At 39.4% G+C, this 21,039-nt stretch overlaps 1 protein-coding gene across 1 annotated transcript; it reads right to left on the reverse strand.

The window, feature by feature from the left end:
- Nucleotides 1-1,949: 1,949 nt before the first annotated feature.
- LOC139324640 (vomeronasal type-2 receptor 26-like) lies at nucleotides 1,950-19,079 on the reverse strand. The gene is made up of 6 exons (XM_070954365.1): nucleotides 18,868-19,079; nucleotides 17,471-17,762; nucleotides 15,993-16,862; nucleotides 6,038-6,256; nucleotides 5,547-5,673; nucleotides 1,950-2,848 (listed from the first exon to the last, which is right to left on the reverse strand). Exons 1-6 carry the CDS (start codon nucleotides 19,077-19,079, stop codon nucleotides 1,950-1,952), a joined length of 2,619 nt encoding a protein of 872 aa, XP_070810466.1.
- Between the last annotated feature and the right edge of the window lie 1,960 nt (nucleotides 19,080-21,039).

Genomic DNA, 21,039 nt, shown 5'->3' on the forward strand with positions numbered 1-21,039 from the left:
GAAATATATATTTATGCTATGAACACCAAATAGATACAAGATTCTGAGAACCCAAATTTATGGCAACAGCTCTCATATTGACCCTGTCATGGTTGGGGAGCACTTCAATCAATTTTGAGGAATGGTCCTCAGCAGGGAACAATATATTGGAGAGAAATACATATATCTATTCTGAGATTTGCCCCTGCTAGTTCCTTCAGAAGCATCTTGAGAGCCACTGGAGGATTGACCTGGTGACTTAATCATCATGTCTGTGATATCTGGAGAGATGTTGCTGGAGCAAACATGTTTGTGATCGGAGACCTTATTCTGCTTGCTCTTGGGGATTGAGGAACTGCGCTTGAGGTCTATTATTTGGCTGAGTGGCCTATTGCTCAGAGTTATATACATAAAATTTGTAGCCATATATGTTCTTGAAATGAATGAATGAATGAATGAATGAATCATCAATCAATCAATCAATCAATCTCCCTCTCATATAAAAACACACAGGGTAAATTTAGGCTCCTAATCTTTTGCCTTTTTTGATATATGCCCCAAATTATAGTAATAAGGCAAAGTGTAAAGGTTCCCCTTGCACATATGTGCTGGTTGTTCCCGACTCTAGGGGGCAATGTTCATATCCGTTTCAAAGCCAAAGAGCTAGCGCTGTCCGAAGATGTCTCTGTGGTCATGTGGCCGGCATGACTAAACGCCAAAGGCGCACGGAATGCTGTTACCTTCCAACCAAAGGTGGTCCCTATTTTTCTACTTGCATTTTTTACATGCTTTCGAACTGCTAGGTTGGCAGAAGCTGGGACAAGTAATGGGAGCTCACCCCGTTACGCGGCACTAGGGATTTGAACCGCTGAATGGCCGACTTTTCGATCGACATGCTCAGCGTCTTAACCACTGAGCCACCGCGTCCCTTTATTTATTGATTAATTTTATTCTTCATTTATTTATTTATCCCTTCCTACTACTAGTAGAAAGGGATAAATGATATTGTGGTCACTCGGAGATGTGTCTTTAAAATGTCTACGGATATTCTTAGTCATCCAGGTCATAATTGTCTCAAAGTTGCTTTTTCAAACGGCAAGTGGACTGTGTCTTTTTTTGTTTGTTTGAGGTAGAAGAAGATGTTTCACTTCTCCTCCAAAAAGCTTCATCAGTTCTGACTGGATGGTGGAGAGAAACAATCCAATTGCCTTTTAAAAAATCACCTTTGAGGTTTCTTTAAAATATTCCAATGTCACCTATAATTTTTTTCTGTGATACCCTATATAAGACCTGGTTTGCTGTTGCTTATGTGTGCTCAGCAAAGTATCAAAAGCTTTTCTGGGGACCCAGAATATACTGTATTATTGCTTGTATGCATGTAAATAAAATAATGTCTCTTCAAAGAGAACAGCTTGCCTTTGGAAGTTGTGTGGGAGCTTCATCACTTGAGACTTTCAAGAAGAGATTGGACTGCCATTTGTCAGAAATGGTGTTGGGTCTCCTGCTTGGGCGGGGGGTTGGACTAGATGACCTACAAGGTCCCTTCCAACTCTTTTAATCTGTTAATCTGTTAATTTTGTTGCTTTACCTGAGCCTATGGGAATTATGTAAAGTTTCATAATGACTGTATTATCAGCTTCACCGGCAAAAGTAAATTTATCAGTGGTTTTAAGTGCGTCGGGAAATGAGTCAACAATCTTCAAGGAATCTCAAATTTGTTCTCTGTGTTCCTTCTAATGTGTATTCTGAGAGTAACACAGTTCTTATGTTACTACAAATGGAAAAGCTTAATTAAATGATATGGAACATCTTGCTGAAAAATTAATATACCCTATTCCTCCAAAACCACATAATCCTCAAATAATTCTGAGATGAAAGACAAATTCAGTCAAATATGTATGTACACAGACACACTCAAACACAATTCCAAGTAGCATTTGCTTATTCAAATTGGAATCTTGTTCCTTTTTTTATTTTTTATGTGTTAATTGTTCTCTAGTGTTGAGTTCAGGCCTCAGTATAATTATATGGATTTTGGGGATGAAGATGCATCCCAGTAAGCTGGCACTGGAAGACAGGATAGAGAAGATCTCCACAGCCACCATGTACTTCCCTTTGGTGCTCAGGTAGGTGGGGACAAAAGTCAGCCAAACATTGCAGAAAACCAACATGCTGAAGGTGATGAACTTGGCTTCATTAAAACTGTCTGGCAACTTCCTGGCTAGGAAGGCCACAGTGAAGCTGAGAAGAGCCAAGAGGCCCATGTAGCCCAAGACACAGTAAAACATGATGATGGAGCCTTCATGACATTCGACTATCATTTCTCCATAGAGTGTCTCCATGTCTAAATGTGGAAATGGGGGAGATGTACTCAGCCAGATGGCACAAATAGTTACTTGAATGAAGGAACAGAACCAGATAATAGAATAGGCCAACTTTTGCCCCACCCATTTGTGGAATAGGCTTCCTGGCTTTGATGCTAGGAATGCTATGATGACTGTGATGGTTTTGGCCAATATAGAAGAGATCGCAATAGAGAAGATGATGCCGAAATTAGTTTGTCGGAGGAGGCAGCTCGCCCTATTGGGCTTTCCAATGAACAGAAATGAGCAGAGGAAACAGAGAAAGAGGGAGATAAGTAGAAGGTAGGTGAGGTTGCGATTGTTGGCTTTGACAATGGGAGTGTCCCGTTGCTTAATGAAGATTATAAACACCAAAGCTGTAAGTAGGGAAAAAAGAAGAGAGAGAGACACCAGAGTAATGCCCAGTGGCTCTTCAAAGGAGAGGAAATGCAGTGTCTTTGGAATGCACTCATCGTGAGCTTCGTTTGGAAACTGATCCTCTGGACAACTGTCACAATTCTCCATGTCTGAAAAGAAGAAAAAAGTTTCTGAACAGGCTTAAAATCAGAAGTTTCAGAATTTCTTTTCTGAATTTTCCTGCAATGTACGTTTTTTCTATATCCTTTTGTAACACTCTAGTCAACCTAGATGAGCCATGGTGGCGCAGTGGTTAGAGTGCAGTACTGCAGATTACTTCTGCTGATTGCTGGCTGCCTGCAATTTGGCAGTTCAAATCCCATCAGGCTCAAGGTTGACTCCGCCGTCCATCTTTCTGAGGTGGGTAAAATGAGGACCCAAATTGTTAGGGGCAATAGGCTGATTCTGTAAACTGCTTAGAGAGGGTTGTAAAACACTGTAAAGTGGTATATAAGTCTAAGTGCTATCACACTTCACCAATAACATATTCTATTCTATTCTATTCTATTCTATTCTATTCTATTCTATTCTATTCTATTCTATTCTATTCTATTCTATTCTATTCTATTCTATTCTATTCTATTCTATTCTATTCTATTCTATTCTATTCCTAGATTGTAAAAATGAGTACTGTAGGGAAACACTATTTAGATTTTTCTGCATGTCAATGTTCTTGGAGTGCACTAGTTTTTATAGCATTTCTGAGCAAGAGAATAGCATGTCCCACTGTGTAAAACTGTGCCAGCTAATGGGAAAGAGAAAAGAGATGTTTGAGACATTAGATCCTGAAAAACTTGCAGTAGCGCTAGGGGATAGGAGAACAGGAACAGTGCTACTTGATTCCTGTTTCCTTTATGTGATGTGTCCCATCATCCCTGGACCCGGCAGTGTTGCGAAGGTTGTTGAGAGTGTGGTAGCGCGACAGCTCCCCCAGTACCTGGATGAATCGTCGTATCTGGATCCGTTCCAGTCGGGCTTCAGGCCTGGGTACAGCATGGAAATGGCATTGGTCGCGTTGGTTGATGATCTCTGGAGGGCTCGGGACAGGGGCTGTTCCTCTGTCCTGGTCCTATTAGACCTCTCAGCGGCTTTTGATACCATCGACCATGGTATCATGCTGCACTGGCTAGAGGAGTTAGGGGTGGGGGGCACCGTCCTACGGTGGTTCTCCTCCTTTCTCTCTGACCGGTCGCAGTCTGTGTTGACAGGGGGGCAGAGGTCGACCCCGAGGCCCCTTGTATGTGGGGTGCCACAAGGGTCGGTCCTCTTGCCCCTTCTGTTCAACATTTATGTGAAGCCGCTGGGTGAGATCATCTGTGGTTTCGGGGTGGAGTACCACCGGTACGCTGATGATACTCAGCTGTACATCACCACCCCGGACCACCCCAATGATGCCCTTGAAGTGATGTCCCGGTGCCTGGAGGCTGTGCGGATCTGGATGGGGAGAAACAGACTCAGGCTCAACCCATCCAAGACCGAGTGGCTGTTGTTTCTGACATCCCGATATAGTCAGTTGGTGCCATCACTGACTATTGGGGGCGAGTCACTGGCCCCCACGGAGAGGGTTCACAACTTGGGTGTCCTCCTGGACTCACGGCTGTCTTTAGAAGAGCACATGACGGCCGTGGCCAGGGGGACTTTTTATCAGGTCCGCCTGATTCGCCAGTTGCGTCCCTTTCTGGATCGGGACTCGTTAAATACGGTCACTCATGCTCTCGTTACTTCCCGCTTGGACTACTGCAATGCTCTCTACATGGGGCTCCCCTTGAGGAGCACCTGGAGGCTCCAGCTGGTCCAGAATGCGGCCGCGCGGGTGGTTATGGGAGCGACGTGGCACTCCCATGTGACCCCCCCTCCTGCGCGAGCTGCACTGGCTCCCGGTGGTCTTCCGGGTGCGCTTCAAGGTTTTGGTTACCACCTTTAGAGCGCTCCATGGCATCGGACAGGGGTATCTACGAGACCGCCTTCTGCTACCAATAGCCTCTCACCGACCAGTACGCTCCCATAGAGAGGGGCTCCTAAGGGTGCCGTCGGCCAGTGTCGACTGGCGGCCCCCAGGGGGAGAGCCTTCTCTGTGGGGGCACCTACCATCTGGAACGAGCTCCCCCCAGAGATACGGAAGATCCCGGACCTGCGCACATTTCGCCGTGCTCTCAAAACTTTTCTATTTCAGCAAGCTGGCCTGGCCTAACTCCCATCTTTTAAATTTTTTAAATTTTTTAATTTGTGATTTTATAAATTGGGTGTTTTAATCTGTGTTTCGGCCGAAATATTTAATAATTTTAAGGGATTCTTTAATATTTGTATTATCTGTATTTTATCTTGGCTGTTCACCGCCCTGAGTCCTTCGGGAGTAGGGCGGTATAGAAATTTGATTAATAATAATAATAATAATAATAATAATAATAATAATAATAATAATAATAATAATAATAATATGAAGGAGGTTCAACTTCAAGGATAGAGAGATGGGTTATAGCAGGGGTTCCCAAATCACTTGGCTGCTGTCTACTATCCGTTTGGAACCGGGCCATGGAAGAGGTGGGTGAGCAAAGGAGGAAAAGGAAGAGACAAAAATGCTTGCAAAAATGGAGTTGCATGTGCCCAAGCCATTGACATAGAACCGTCCTCTCTATGTCCCTGCCGGTCCATCGAACCGGAAAGGTTGGAGACTGCTGGCGTAGAGGACATCACTGTTGTCTCTTCATTTTCCTCCTCTGTGATGCCTCAATACAGTGAGCAATAACGTTGAAGAGATTCTTGTTAACTGGGATACAGGCTGGTTCCATTGGATGCCATGAATCTTACCCATTTGTCTGGATATCATTTTTCCTGGACAGGGAGCACAAGTGTAGCAGCAAAATTTCTGCCCTTCGATCTTGTTCTTTCTTTTTCCAAGAGGACATGGCTCATTACATAATGAGGGAGGAGGGACCTGTCCACAAATAAAGAAAGAAGTCAGTAGCAATGTTTTACTTATGTTTTTGACTTACAAGCAATGAATAAGAACAAGACTGTTGTTATCCATTTCTGCCATGTAACAGACAATTTAACCTCCAAAAGATTACCAGAATCTGAGCATCTGTCTCTGTCTCTGTCTCTCTGCCTCTCTCTCTCTCTCTCTCTGGGTCTGTCTCTCTCTCTCTTTCGGTGCCTCTCTGTCTCTCTGTCTCTCTGTCTCTATCTGTCCCTCTGTCTCTGTCTCTGTCTCTATCTGTCTGTCTGTCTCTCTCCTACCTACCTATCATCTTTTCAAGTCACCCATCTCCCTCTCAGAGCCCATATTATTGTTATGGTACCTGAGTGAATCCATGATGCCACTGGATTTTGTGTTGATGAATAAGGAAAGTTCCTCTTTGTGAATCTATCTCTCCAACTGGAATGTTGATATAGGAGTTGTTTGGGAAAGTAACCAAATTTACAATGTCAAATCCATCTTCTAGTGCTCCTCTTTCATTTAATTTAATTTCATCTCCAGCATTGTTGTTGAAGGAAATTCTCTGCAGAAATGAATGGAGCTTGCAGAAGAAAAAGTATAAGGGTTAAAGGTTTTAGATTAGATTAGATTAACAGAGTTGGACGGGATGTTGTATGTCATCTAGTCCAACCCCCCACCCAGCAGAAGACCCTACACTATTTCTGGCAAATGGCAGTCCAATCTCTTCTTGAAAGCCTCCAGTGATGAAGCTCCCACAACTTCCAAAGGCAACTTCTGTTTCATGGGTTGATTGTTCTCACTGTCAGAAAATTTCTCCTTATTTCTAGATTGAATCTCTCCTTGTTCAGTTTCCATCCATTATTCCTTGTTTGGCCTTCAGGTGCCTTGGAAAATAGGTTGTCACCCTCCTCTCAAATCCTGGAACACTGCTATCATTCACCCCAGGTCCTTCTCTTCACTAGATTAGCCATGCCCAGTTCCTGCAACCATTCATCATATGTTTTAGCTTCCAGCCCCTTGTTGGATGCTTATCCTACGGTTGGGTAGGTAATATATAGAAAACTATGTTCTGTAACTTTAATTGCTACAAGATGACTAAATTGGCTGTGCTAAGCAGACATAAAAGAAGGCAGGAAGTTCATTCGCTTCTGCTCCTGCTATCAGAAGGTTGAACTGCTGTGTCTGTGTAACTGAAGAGAACTGGTATTGTAAGCAAACTATGTTTTTGTGTTGAACTGTGATTATTTGAAGAAGTGTTATCTTTGTTTTGAGAAGCCAAGTTTTTTTTTTTTACTACAAGTAAATACTCTTTGTTTTCTTACAACGTTCAGAGTCTGTGAGTATCTGTGTGTTTTGCTAAGCAACGTATCTATTTGCTGTCTGGTCCATTGCACCACTTTGCAGAGGGCAGTTTTACCCTCAACACTGGTTATGAGCCCAGTACCAGAGTGTGTGTACCAGTTACAGCAATAAGAGAGTTGCAGCACACATTATTGCTCCAGACATTCTGATATGTATTTAATATCCTGGTGAGGATGGCACAAGGTCAAGCTCCCAACTTATCGCTGGTTACCCGGCTGCATGGCACCAACTACAAGTCCTGGTCCACCAAGTGCAGTCTCCTGTTGCGCAAAGAAGGGCTATGGGATGTAGTGCAGAATCCACCAGCTGTGACCTCCTGGAATGCTGACGATGCTGAGGATGCCAGGAAGATAGCCGAGTTCCAGAGGAAGAATGAGAGTACATTGTCTATTATTGGTTTGTCTCTAGACGATACCCAGCTTGTTCACATCGAGGGTGAACAGTCTGCTGCAAGATGCTGGGGCAATTTGAAACATCTTTATGTTCGTGACACTGTGGGGGCGCAAATTAACATTACACAAAGGTTGTTTCGCACACGACTCCTTAAGGGTGGTGACATGTTAACACACCTGAATTGCATAAAAAGCATTTTTCGAGAGCTACATCAGAAGGAGGTGTTTTTTTCCGAACAGCAACAGGTTTATATACTGTTATCATCGCTAGATGAGAGCTACGATGACGTAGTAACATCATTTGAAGTTCTCACACAGCAGGAACTAACTTTGGCCAATGTAACCTTGCGACTACTAGAAGTGGCCAGAAGGAGAGAAGAAAGAAAACAACTAAGGGAAGAACCCGAGTCGATTAATGTAAATGTAAAGGCAAATAACCATGTATATGCTGTAAAATATTGTTTTAATTGTGTCAAGAAGGGTCATATAGCCAGGTTTTGCAGAAGGCTGAAACAAAAAAACATAGTTAAAGATAAAAAACAATGTAATGTAGCTATGTCTGATAAGAAACTGGTTAACCACAATTCGTGGGTTATTGATAGCAGGGCGTCGCTATGCATTGTCAGAACACAAAACTATTTTGTGAAAATGCTGCCTAGTGATAATAAGGTTTCTTTAGCAAATGGGTGGAAACTAAAGGCACGTGGTGAGGGAACGGCAATATGTCCATATGTAAAAGAAAAAATGCATATGTTATATGTTCCAAATCTAAACTTTAATTTGATTTCGGTTAGAGTATTGGTTAAGCTAGAATATACAGTAACATTTAGAACCTATGATTGTTTAATTGAAAAAGGTGAAACCAAGATTATTGGAAAACTGAAAGATGGTTTATATGTATTATCTAGTAACCATGTTACAAATGTTGTATACTCAAATGTCAAACCACATGATGAATGTGTTCACTTGCTTCACAGACGTATGGGGCATATCAGTTTTAAGATGTTACAGAAAACTGTAAAATTAGTTGATGGGTTGAAGCTGAAACCATGTAACCAGTATTTAAATTGCAATATTTGTAATCAGCAGAAAAGTAGAACAATCCCTGCTAATAGGTTTGATGGGTTTAAAACGAAGAGACCACTGGAAGTGGCATTTGCTGATTTAATAGGGCCAATGAAGGCTGGTTTAGGGGGTGCTTGCTATGTTCTCAGTATAGTTGACCATTATTCCAGGTATGGTTTTTGCTACTTATTGAAGACTAAGATAGATACTTTTCAGTATTTTGTTCAATGGATTAAGTTTGTGAAGAGAAAAACAAATCAAAAAATAGTTACCAATGTAACTGACAATGGTATTGAGTTTGTAAACACAAGGTTTAAATCAATGTAAGATAATGCTGGTATAAAGCACAAATGTTCAGCTCCATATAGACCACAACGTAACTCATAGGTTGAAAGGAGTGGACAAACCCTACAAGCAATGATGAGATCAATGTTAGCTGATGCAGGTTTACCGGCTAATTTATGGGGAGAAGCAATTATGTGGGCAAATACACTCTTAAACAACACCATAAATACAACCACTAACAAAATTCCATATACTATATGGCATGGAAGGAAGCCGGATTTGAGCTACATACACACATTTGGATCACCTGCATGGGTACATATTCCAATGCAGTTAAGGTGTAAGGGCCAGAGTAGGGCACAACAATTAATATTTGTTGGTTATAATTCAAACCACAGGTCCTACAGATTTTGGGTAAAAGGAACAGGTTTATGGAGCATGTAGGGTGGAATAAATTAGGTCCTGAAAATGAGGTTATCATTGAAACTCAGACTGAAGCTACCAATGAAATGCCAGAGATCCAGAGCAAAGAGGTAGAGAAAGATGTAGTACAGGAAGAGGTAAGGGTGGAGAGGCAATCTGTAAGTCCTGAACTCCCAAGAAGGTCGAGTAGAGTAACAAGACCACCTGATAGGTATCAGGCAACTACAGTCTATCAAGTAAATAAAGTCCCTACTACATTTAATGAGTTGACCATGTTTCCACCAGAAGACCAGAAAGTGTGGAGAGGTGCAATGACTAAAGAACTACAATCTTTGCAGAATTTGAAAGTGTATGAGTCTGTAACAATTCCAAAAGGAAAACTATACTCAGTAGTAAGTGGATATATAAATTAAAGACTGGGATAGATGGGATACCAATATATAAAGCTAGGCTGGTAGCTCAAGGATTTAATCAGTCTCCTAATGATTACGATGAAGTATTCACTCCAAGCTTAAAAGCCATTACATTAAGAGCAGCGTTGGTATGGGCAGCTAGAAATAAATATATAGTTAACCATTTAGATGTAGAGACCGCATATCTGCATGCACCATTACAGCATGAAATTTATTTAAAGAAACCCTCAGGATTTGAGGAAAATGGGAAGACTGATTGTTGGTTATTAAAGAAAAGTCTGTGTGGGTTAAAACAGTCAGGTTATGAATGGAACCAGTGCATTGTAAAAACATTGAAGAATATCAGATTTAAAGCAGGATTAGCAGATCCATGTTTATTTAAAATGGAAAGGGATGGTATAGTATCATTATTACTTCTTTTTACAGATGATATAGCTCTGATTACAAAGAATGAGCAAAAGGCCAACAGGATTATTGATGAATTAAAAGCTCATGTCAGGATTAAAAATCTAGGGGAGATACAACAATACCTAGGTGTAAGGATCGAAAAAACTAGAGGAGGATTTAAATTATCCCAAACTGATAAAATTAATAATCTATTAAAACAGTTCAGAATGGAATTGTGTAAACCATCAAAGACACCTATGGTTCAAGATTATGGCAACACTGGGGCTTCCGGTCTGGCTTCCGTCGCCGCCAGACGGTCCTCTGAGACCGCCAGCCCCGTTGCCTGTAAAGAGTCGCCTTTACATCTGAAAGGCAGCTAGAAAAACTCCATTTCCTGAAGGAAATGTGAGACAGAGCAGGCAAGGGCAGGTAGAGCCCTCTGCAAAGTCCCCAGAGTTCTTTTTTTTACTCTTGGGGACGAGCAGGTTGTGGCTCCCTATTTCCGCTCGCCGCTGCTCCGGGCTTCGGGTACTACTAAGAGCCTTGGTACTACAGTGGTTTAAAGCACCCTGTTATTAACACAGCTGCCTGCAATTTACTGCTGGTTCGAATCTCTCCAAGGCTCAAGGTTGACTCAGCCTTCCATCCTTTCTAAGGTAGGTTAAATGAGGACCCAGTTTGTGGGGGCAATAAGCTGACTTTGTATAAATATACAAAAGTATGAAGGCTATTGCTTAATGCACTGTAAGCCGCCCTGAGTCTCCGGAGAAGGGCGGCATATAAATCAAATTAAAAAAAAAAAAAAAACTCTGCCTTTTTGCAGAGCCAGGCGCTGGGACCGGACCAATTAATGAAATTAACAGATCATCTGAATAACCAGGATGAAATTTGGATCGGGGATCCTAAACTGCAAGTATTCTAACCCCAAGACTGATTTTAAAGTTAAAGAAGAGTGAAAGGAGGAAAAAGGAGAGTTTAAAATGGCGACTGGCTGAGGCTTGAGAAAAGCTGAAAGTGAAAGTCCTTCCATTTGAATAGCTTATAATGTTACAAAGTTACAAAGTTACAAAGTATCTAGCAAAAGTGCTGGTTAGAAGTGAAGAGAAAAAATTCTTATTTCATGTTTCTTCCTTCTTAGAGACTTGTTATTGATATTGTTTGGAGAGAAGTCTTTTTCTTTAAAAGGAAAAAGGGGAAAAAATCTTTTCTGTGGCAGGATGGCACTAAAACTGACAAAGCCAGATAACCAAGCCATGGGGGGGAGGCTCTCCCATTTATAAATCGCATGAACAAGTTGAGAGTTTGCAGATGCAGAAGAATGGCTTCATAGACCTAAAGAAATTTTTACTGGAGGAGATGGCAAGACATGATAAGACTGTGAATCTGAATCTTGAAAATTTTAGACAGGAAATTAAAGAATTGATTCAACAAAAGTATGATATTCTGAAGCAACATATGAAAAGTTTTATAGAAATAATTCTGAAGATGGATGAAATTATAAATTCAAAAATAGACACTAAGGAAGTTGATGATAAGATTTATAATTTGGATAATAAAATACAAAGAATTGAAAATGATTTAATAAGGATTCAAGAAAAAAGCTCAGAAGTAGAGTTTAAAAAAATAAAGGAAGCTGATTATAAGACTTACAATGTAGATAATATAAAACAAAGGATTGAAAATGAAACCACAATAATGCAATTCAGACTCATGGAATTTGCGGTTAGAATTAGGGGAATACAGGAAGATAAAGACAAGATTTGAGAAAGATGTCTGCTGAAGTTCTGGCTAGGATTTTAAAGGTTAGCCCTGAAGATGTATCCTGCAAGATTGATAAGGCCTACAGAGTTAATTCTTGGGTGGCAAAGCAAAGGCAGTTGCCTAGAGATGTGGTGATTTACTTTACTGATAAAGAAATAAGAAATGATATTGTGCAAAAGTCTTTCAACTCCACTCTTGAAATGCATGGAAGGAAGATCTGGATATTTAAAGAATTACAGCCTAAGATGTTAAAAGATAGAAAAGATTTTGGATTTTTGGTGACTGAACTAAAGAAACAAAACATCCCATTCAGGTGGGATGTCCCAGTTGGTATAATATTGAGATATCAAGGAGAACGATATCAATTAAATACTGTTGAAAAAGCGGAAGAATTTTACTATAAGGTTTTTAAAATGGGTTTAACATCTCCACATATAATACACGAGGGGAATAAAGAAAATAAATAAAGAAAAGCAAAATCAACAAGAGATTGAAATTCAGGCTAAGCAGATGGAGGTGGAGGTAACGGAAAAACAACAAGTTACAGAGGCTTTTGTGGATGAGCCGCTTCTGGATTCTCCTTCGGAGGTTATAGTTGGATTACCTATAAATACTAGAGAGGCGGCTTTGGATTCTAATGTGATGACTTATCAAGCTACAGACCAGCATGGAAACCAAACAGTTGATATACAACTCATAGAAAGGAAACCAGGATGGAGATCTAAGCCACAAAAAGTTAAGAAAAGAAGACGCAGGTCCTACAAAAATAAAAACTTTTAGACCAAACAACAGTGTAATGCCAGTTACTCAAGAGACGATTGAATATTTAGAAATTTAGTTGAGGCAAAGTATTGGTTTACATTATCCTGAGGAGAGTGACAGATCTCTGTAGTGCTGTACTCTTGGGATGTGAAGATGGCCATAAATTGAGTGGATTGGAATTTTCTATTTTGGATTCTTTGACAAATGGATTACGTTTATGCTGAGCTATAAGGCAAGAGAACTATGGGATTGGGGCATGCAGAAGATCTGGCTGTTACCCCAACACAGTGGTTGGAATTAATAATCTAGATGGAAGACATTATAGACGACACTATATGGAATATAAATATAAAGTCACTCGGGTGGTTTTTTATATATATGAAAATATTTACTATTGATGGGGGCAGATGGTAATTGAAGATACCGAACATACTGTTGGAATTAGGATGTGATGTTACCCTAACATGGGTAATGGAATTAACAATCCAGCTGAGAGACATTACAGAAGATATCATATGGATTACAAACTTAAAGTCAATTGAGGATTTTATATATATATGTAAATATTTTTTTTTTTTTAGTGGAATGGGCAGAAGAATAAAGATATTGAAAATATTATGTATGTAGACCTGTAGGAAAGTGGGTGGAGATAGGTTAGTTTACTGATTGTTTAGTTTAGGAGAAGGGATGTTATGTTATATCAATATATGTAAAAGATTTGAATTAAGAGATATATGTATGGGGGAGGAGGAAATGGATAGATTATGAGTTGAAATTGCTAAATTAGGATTTGTTATATAGTTTTACAGCTGAAAGTTGCTTTGACTGTTGCTTTGAAATGTATAGTATAAGGGGGATATAATGATATTGTTAGAAGGATAGATTATGAGTTGAATAGATGAAATTGCTAAATTAGAATTTATTATATAATTTTACAGTTGAATGTTGTTTCTGAAATGTATAGTATAAGGGGGATATAATAATATTGTTAGAAAGAAAGGGTTAGTATATGGGGGGTGGTACAAAAGGATGGTAAAGTATTATATAATCTGTTATTAATTTGGGTTTTATTTTGGAGAAGCCACAGGGTGAGGGGAGGGTGAGAGGGGGTTAGGGTGGAGGGGGGGGAAGGGGGAAAATTTGTATTTGAAAAACTTTTTCAATTAAAAAAAAAAAAGATTATGGCAACACTGATGTGAAAAGTCCGTTGTTTGATAAAGGGATATACCAATCGTTGATTGGCAGTTTATCATACATTAGCAATTGGTCTAGACCTGATATTTCTTATAGTGTGAACCAATTAGCTAGATTCAACACAGAACCTACAAAAAGACACTGGCAAGGAGCAAACGTATTCTTAGATATCTGAAATATACCATGCATCATGCATTATATCTACAACCATCAGAAGAATTGCATGTAACTGCTTATGTGGATGCTAGTTTCGCAACAGATGTGAATACAAGAAAACCAACTCAAGAATCGCTGTATTTCTGGGAAAATCTTTGATATGGTGGCGTTCAATAAGACAGAAGCATTTAAGTATGTCTAAAATGGAAGCAGAGTTTTCTTGTTTATCTTTGTTATGTACGGATTTGATCAGTATTCAGCAGCTGATGCTAGATTTAGGAATAGATATACAAGATCCTATAATAGTATACGAAGATAATCAGACAGCGATAAAAATGGTGACAAATATAGCTGTAAAGACTAGAACAAAAAATACAGATCTTCGGTATCTCAATGTAAGAGAATGTATAATAAATAAGATGATAGAACTTGTATATTGTGCATCAGAAGACAATGTGGCTGATCATTTCATAAAAGCACAGGGAAGTAGGAAACATATAGATACATGTGAACAGTATGGTTTAAGATTGTAAATATATTAGTCTACCCAAAGGGGAGAATGTTGGATGCTTATCCTACGGTTGGGTAGGTAATATATAGAAAACTATGTTCTGTAACTTTAACTGCTACAAAATGACTAAATTGGCTAAGCAGACATAAAAGAAGGAAGGAAGTTCATTCACTTCTGCTCCTGCTATTAGAAGGTTGAACTGCTGAAAGGAACTGTGTCTGTGTTACTGAAGAGAACTGGAATTGTAAGCAAACTATGTATTTGTGTTGAACCGTGATTATTTGAAGAAGTGTTATCTTTGTTTCGAGAAGCCAAGTTTTTTTTTTTTACTACAAGTAAAGACTGTTTATTTTCTTACAACGTTCAGAGTCTGTGAGTATCTGTGTGTTTTGCTAAGCAACGTATCTATTTGCTGTCTGGTCCATTGCACCACTTTGTAGAGGGCAGTTTTACCCTCAACACCCCTAATCATCTTGGTTGCTCTTCTCTGCACTCTTTTTAGAGTCTCAACATCTTTTTTATAGTGTGGTGACCAAATGTGGATGCGGTATTCTAGGTGTGGTCTTAATAAGACTTTATAGAGTGGTTTTAGTAATTCACATGATCAGACAGACCTCACTCTGATTTCAGAGACATTCATCTGCTAAACCAGTGTTTGTCAATCTTGGCAATTTTAAGATGTGTGGTCTTCAGCTCCCAGAATTCTCTAGCCAGCCACTCTGATTTCAGAGACATGCTTCTTCTAAACCAGTGTTTTTCAAACGTGGCAGCTTTAAGATGTGTGGACCAATTCCCAGAATTTCCGTGTCAGCATACCCGCTGGGGAACACTGGGAGTTGACATCCACACAAATTTGAAACCTGCCAAGGTTGAAAAGCATCGATTTAAGCCATTCTCTTGACACATAGGACATTAATATAGACTAGTATAGGAAGTCTAAATTTCTAAATACTTTTCAAGCAGTAACACTGCTATCATGTCTTCCCTGGTCCTTGTCTTCACTAGACTAGCCATGCCCAGTTCCAGCAATCGTGCTTCATATGTTTTAGTCTCAAATCCCCTAATCATCCTGGTTGCTCTTCTCTGCACTTTTTTGGTTGCTTCTTCTCTGCACTTTAAAGGGAAACAGATTAGCCTCCAAAATGGCTTCAAATAACACCACTTTTTAAATTTGGAGTGTTTTTTCATCTGGGAATAAAGAAGTATAAAAGACTGAAAGAGACTAGTTATTATATTGAACCATAGTCCACCTTATGAATTAAAATCTCTTTAGTAGATGTTGATTTTTTTAGTGACAATTCAGAGAGGTAGTGGAAAAAGAGAAAGAAGCAGCTATTGGAAGAAAATTTACAGAGAAGTAGAAAGGCAAAAATATGTTAAAGACTAGTTTTGTTGATGTGGAAGGAGGAAAATGCTGAGATGTGTAGACAAAAGAAAATACCTTCAGTGGGTCAATATTTGTAATGTATTAATCTTGAAGAAAGATGAACATCAGTGATGCTTAGATAGATGGTCTACAATGTTCTGTTGATTCATTAAGTCTTGGCACTCTGTTGTAACCAAGGAGAACATTTCAAAAGAGCATTGAGAAAGGGGAAATCATACCTGCCAGGCTTCTACAATCTTTGATCGCCCTTGATCCTTTTGTATCTTCTGATAAGTCCTCACTGTTTGAGCAGCCTTTAATGCTTGAGCCACAGCATAGATTGCATTATAGATACTGTAACTATGGCCAAGTATTCTGGTTTCAAAGAAGGGTGCAATAAGGTCCTCAAGTCTTTCCTCTCCAGTACATTCCTCATCTTGAGAAACACCATTATTTGGTGGTGAACAGCAAAAAGCTTGGCTCCAGAAATCTCTAATAAAGCCATCTTGACTTGCCTCAGATGGGGTGACGGCCTGTATAAATTGTTGGAAACCTGGAGGTTCTCTTGTGCTAATTGAGAAGGAAAGTGCTCCATGGAACGTTTGCATATCGACAGCTCTTTGTAAGGAATATAATGTGAAATCATTTTGGCCCATTGTGATCCACATTTTTCGTGTGGAAATTTTCTGTGAAGAATACAAAGGTGTTGGAAGAAAAAATTGGGTGCCTTGTAGAATAGAGGCCAGCCACGTAAAGACTGTATTTTCTCCATGTATAATAACTGCATTTGCTGTTTTCTCTGTGAACAAAGTAATGTGCCTCAGACAACGTTCAACCAAGTCAAATCCTTCAGAAGAATGTAAATTTCTGTCAACCCTTTCAGTGAATTCGGAGCAGATTTTATTTTGAGAGAGCATGGGTTCCAGAGTTTGTAGAAAATGTTCTCCATGTTTGTCATCTACAATGACAAGTCCTACCCATTTCCATCCAAAGTACAGGAGGAGCTGGATTAAACCCTCGTACTGGAGAGCTTCATCGGGGGCCATGCGATAAAAAGGCGGGAAACGTGATTCATCAGTCGCTGCCAATTGAAATGAGCCATATGAAATCTAAACAAAAGAAAGGAGGTATAAGAGAAAGGGAAAATGACAGAGAAAGAGAATGGATGGATATATTCAATTTTTATTGATTTAAACTACTGATTTAAACTACTTTATTTTTCAAAATATAGTTGTTTAATAATATAGATTTGGCTTAGAGATCTTCCAAAAAGGGAGATATCCTTTCTGAATCTTATCTTATCTGTCTATTCTCCTCCTCCTCTTCCTCCCCATCCTCCTCATCTCTTTTTCTTGAAGATCATTTGAGAATTTGAATTTAAAGAATCAAGTCTTTCAGTGCTTCCTATGTCAAAATTTCTTCTATATGTTGTCTCCCCATGTTTAATATGAAATCCAAATGTTTGCCCACATTATGCTTAAAATATATGAATTGAAATCAGTGAACCTGCAGGTTCAAGTAATTAAAATTCTGTATGTCTCGATTCATCTTACTGAAAGCCATGATATACTGAAGAGAAAGACGGATTCATCCTTTACTCTAATTTTTTTTACATCTCTCTACTGATAGACCATCAAGTTGCTTGTTGAAGGGGAACTCGAAAAGAGACAATCTGTGTGATTGTCCTAATTTTGAGATCTTTAATTATGGTTCCAACCTGTGGGATCTTGAAAAGCTGCAAAATTTCTGCCATGCGTATGGATGTTTCAGGACTCATCCCTCCAATAATTCCCATCACTTTCTTTTCGGTCCCACAAATATAGTTGGGGACAATTTTATGCAACTTAAAAAGCAGGTCCAGAGTGGTACGATAAGTCATTAGTGCATTGGAGTAGCTGTCATAGATGTGGAATCCAAGAGTGATGTTGGGCAAGATGTCAGGATCCTTGTTGATCTCCTTCACGGCAAATGCTAAAGCCAAGACGTGTTGGTAGAACTTGGTTACCACACTGTAAAAAAGTCACTTGTTTCAAAGGAGAACTGTGCTATGCATTACATACTAAGGAAGACATATCCAGTGACAAAAATACTCTGAGAAAGACTTATTGACAAGAGAACTACACTGAAGTTCAGAGTTTTATGATTCAAGGTTCATATCCTATATTAACTGGATTATTTAATTGTATCCTTAAATCATCCTTTTAAATATTAAATATTTAATTAAATATTAAAATACATTTACTGATGTATTTAACATCAGAGACCTGTACAATTTTGGACTCACTGGAGAAATGCACCAAAGACAAATTCCTTGTGTGTCCAATCACACTTGGCCAATAAAGAATACTATTCTATTCTGAAACAAAATAAGGGATAGTAGGAATCATTAAATACTAAATAAGATAACTCTGAAGAGAAGACAGGTTATCGAATTGGAAGAAATAGAACGGGTTCAATTTTTTTTTAATGAGAATCTGTTGAGTGGACCAAATTTATCTTAAAGCGGGAACTCAGTGGCGAGGAAGTAGAGCTGATGACTATAGCCATATCTTTAGAAATTCATTTTTCCTTCCATGGTGAACTCTTTCTGCTCTTAAAAGGAGATGGTGAAGAGAAGAGGCCCTATTTATACTGGTAAAGTTTTGTTTTTTAGCTTTGCATTTTTCTTTCAAAGATTGTGGATCTTTTTGAAATAGGACAGGTGGATCCCCAACCTCTAAGCAATACATGAAAAAACAGAGACATGGTATTAATAAGTAGTGTTACCCCAAGGTTTTGGAAATGATTTTTCATTCCACACTCAATGCCTCTCTTTAAAATATTATAGTGTCTATTAGGTGATGGTGAATTAGGGCTGGTTGTTTTTCCTCCAAGTTGGAAGATGTTTCAGTTCTCAACAGAATGTCCGCTTGTCCTGGTCTATCAGATTTTGGTTTAATTAGAAAAGAGGATGTTGAATTAACAAATCATTTCTATATAACAAGCTGCTGTTAAGGATATGTCCATGATACATTTATATTCATTAACAGATGATGACGGAACCTCTCTGTTTTATAGAGATTGAAAGAAAAGAGCAGAATTAGATTAAAATAAACTAAGAGAGGGATTTCTTACAATGGGAAGTCAACCAATTCCTCAGAAGGATGTTTATTAAAAGTAACTTTGGGGAACATGTAGTGAACATGAGACACCAATCCACCAATGAGAAAATCTCCCTCCTGGTACCATTCCTGTGGAATTTGAATGGCTTCATCTCCAGTGCACTTAAGAGGTTGGATCTTCATGGCCAATTCCAGAAACAGTAAAATGGCAATAATCCCCAACATTCCTGCTGATTTGGCTTGTCCAGTATTGCTGTTGCCAGCAGCCTTGATTCAAACAGGATACTATAGAGAGTGAAAGAAATGCTACCTTTGTTGAAATCTGTCTTCAGAATATGTCTTGCCTCATTTTTTGATCTGATCCATTACCTTAAGCCTCCCTTATGTCTGGATGCTCCTAGTCTAATACCTAATTATTAGGCTCTTTTTTCTTTTGCAATATAAAAGACCACTAGATATGAGGCTATAGCAGAATTTTAATGGTCTTGTATAATTACTCCAAGATGATGGGCATTGTATATTTCACAGGTATGGAGTAATGTAGCTAGTTTCACATAGAGAAATCTGGGAGAATCTGTCAGCTCTGGAATTGACTAGGCATTGGCTGATCAACAGTGTAAAAATATTAGAAACAAGCCCACAAGAAATAAATATATATTTATGCTATGAACAGCAAATAAATACAAAATTCCGAGAACCCAAATTTATGGCAACAGTTCTCATATTGACCCTATCATGGTTGGGGAGCATTTCAACCAGTTTTGAGGAATGGTCCTCAGCAGGGAACAATATATTGGAGATATATATCTATTCTGTGATTTGCCCCTGCTGGTTCCTTCAGAAGCACCTTGAGAGCCACTGGAGCATTGACCTGATGACTTAATCATCATGTCTGTGATATCTGGAGAGATGTTGCTGGAGCAAACATGTTTGTGAGCAGAGACCTCTTTCTGCTTGCTTTTGGGGATTGAGGAGCTGTGCTTGAGGTCTATAATTTGGCTGAGTGGCCTATTGCTCAGAGTTACATACATGAAATTTATGGCCATATACGTTCTCTAAATCAATCAATCAATCAATCAAATCAATCATCAATCAGTTATCAGTAAATCAACATCCCCCTCACATAGAAACACACAAAGAGGCTAAATTTAGGCTCCTAATTTTTCACATATTGCGGTAGTAAAATGGTTGCATTCACTACCAAATGTATGAGATGCCACCAATTTACTGTATATGAACTGCTGAAAGTGCCTTGTAAGAAAACATTCAGAACAAGCTGGACTGTCCCAAAATGGTGAGAGGGACAAGACATAATGAGGAACCTGTGACTCAGAAAACCAGATGGTTTCTATTCACTGACCATAGGCCTGTTGTGGCCCACCGGCAGCCAGTAGAGCTGGCAGCAGAGTCGGACAGTGAGGAGGTTGGAGAGGAATGTGGGCCAGTCCTGGAGTCTGGGGGAGGCTCGGATGATGACTGAGTCGGATACAGAGAGGGGGCCAAGGCCATCTGGTAGTTCTTTGCTGCCTCCGGAGTCTCCAGAGTCTGACATCAGCGAGGCAGAAGAACAGCGTGGGCCTGTTCCCAGTGTGCACAGGAACAATTAAGGAAACAGGGTTGACTTCAGAGTAAGGCTTGGAGATGATTGGCCCCTCTCATAAGACATAAAAGAGAACGAGACATGAGCTTTTGCAGAAAGCAATTAGTTCAAGAATTGAATTGATTCAAGATTTTAAAATTCTGTGTGTGACTCTTTGCCAAGTTTGAAAATCTGGAAATTAGCTTTTTGGCAGCATTCCACATGAGATAGGTTGGTGTTGATAACATTCCTCTGAAAGATGGTTAATCAAGCTTTGCGGACTGTAAGTGAAAGTAATTTACAGCCGTATGAATTAAAGAGGTTTGCCGGGACTAAGTTTGTGCTGTTTACTTTCTAAGGAAGCCTAGGTCAGAACAAGGCCTAAAATAGTATGACTATCTGTAGGAAGAGAGAAATCATATTATGGTCACTTGGATGGGTTTCTTTAAAATGTCTATGGATATTCTCAGTCATCCAGGTCATAAAAGAGCCTTGGTAGTACAGTGGTCTAAGGCACCCTGTTATTAAGCTGGTTATTAAGACCAGCTGCCTGCAATTACTGCAGGTTCGAATCTCGCCAAGGCTCAAGGTTGACTCAGCCTTCCA

The sequence above is a fragment of the Pituophis catenifer genome, unplaced genomic scaffold (genome assembly GCF_029215685.1).
Source record: "Pituophis catenifer annectens isolate HBS135680 unplaced genomic scaffold, rPitCat1.0.hap2 SCAF_15, whole genome shotgun sequence".
NCBI classification, from domain to species: domain Eukaryota; kingdom Metazoa; phylum Chordata; class Lepidosauria; order Squamata; family Colubridae; genus Pituophis; species Pituophis catenifer.

Excerpts from the sequence above, each read along its gene's own strand:
- LOC139324640 (XM_070954365.1), bottom strand. The coding sequence starts at position 19,079 with ATGTTGGGGATTATTGCCATTTTACTGTTTCTGGAATTGGCCATGAAG. Across the intron at positions 17,763-18,867 it reads GAATTGGTTGACTTCCCATT|TGTGGTAACCAAGTTCTACC; the intron begins GTAAGAAATCCC and ends ACTTTTTTACAG. Across the intron at positions 16,863-17,470 it reads AGCTTTTCAAGATCCCACAG|ATTTCATATGGCTCATTTCA; the intron begins GTTGGAACCATA and ends TCTTTTGTTTAG.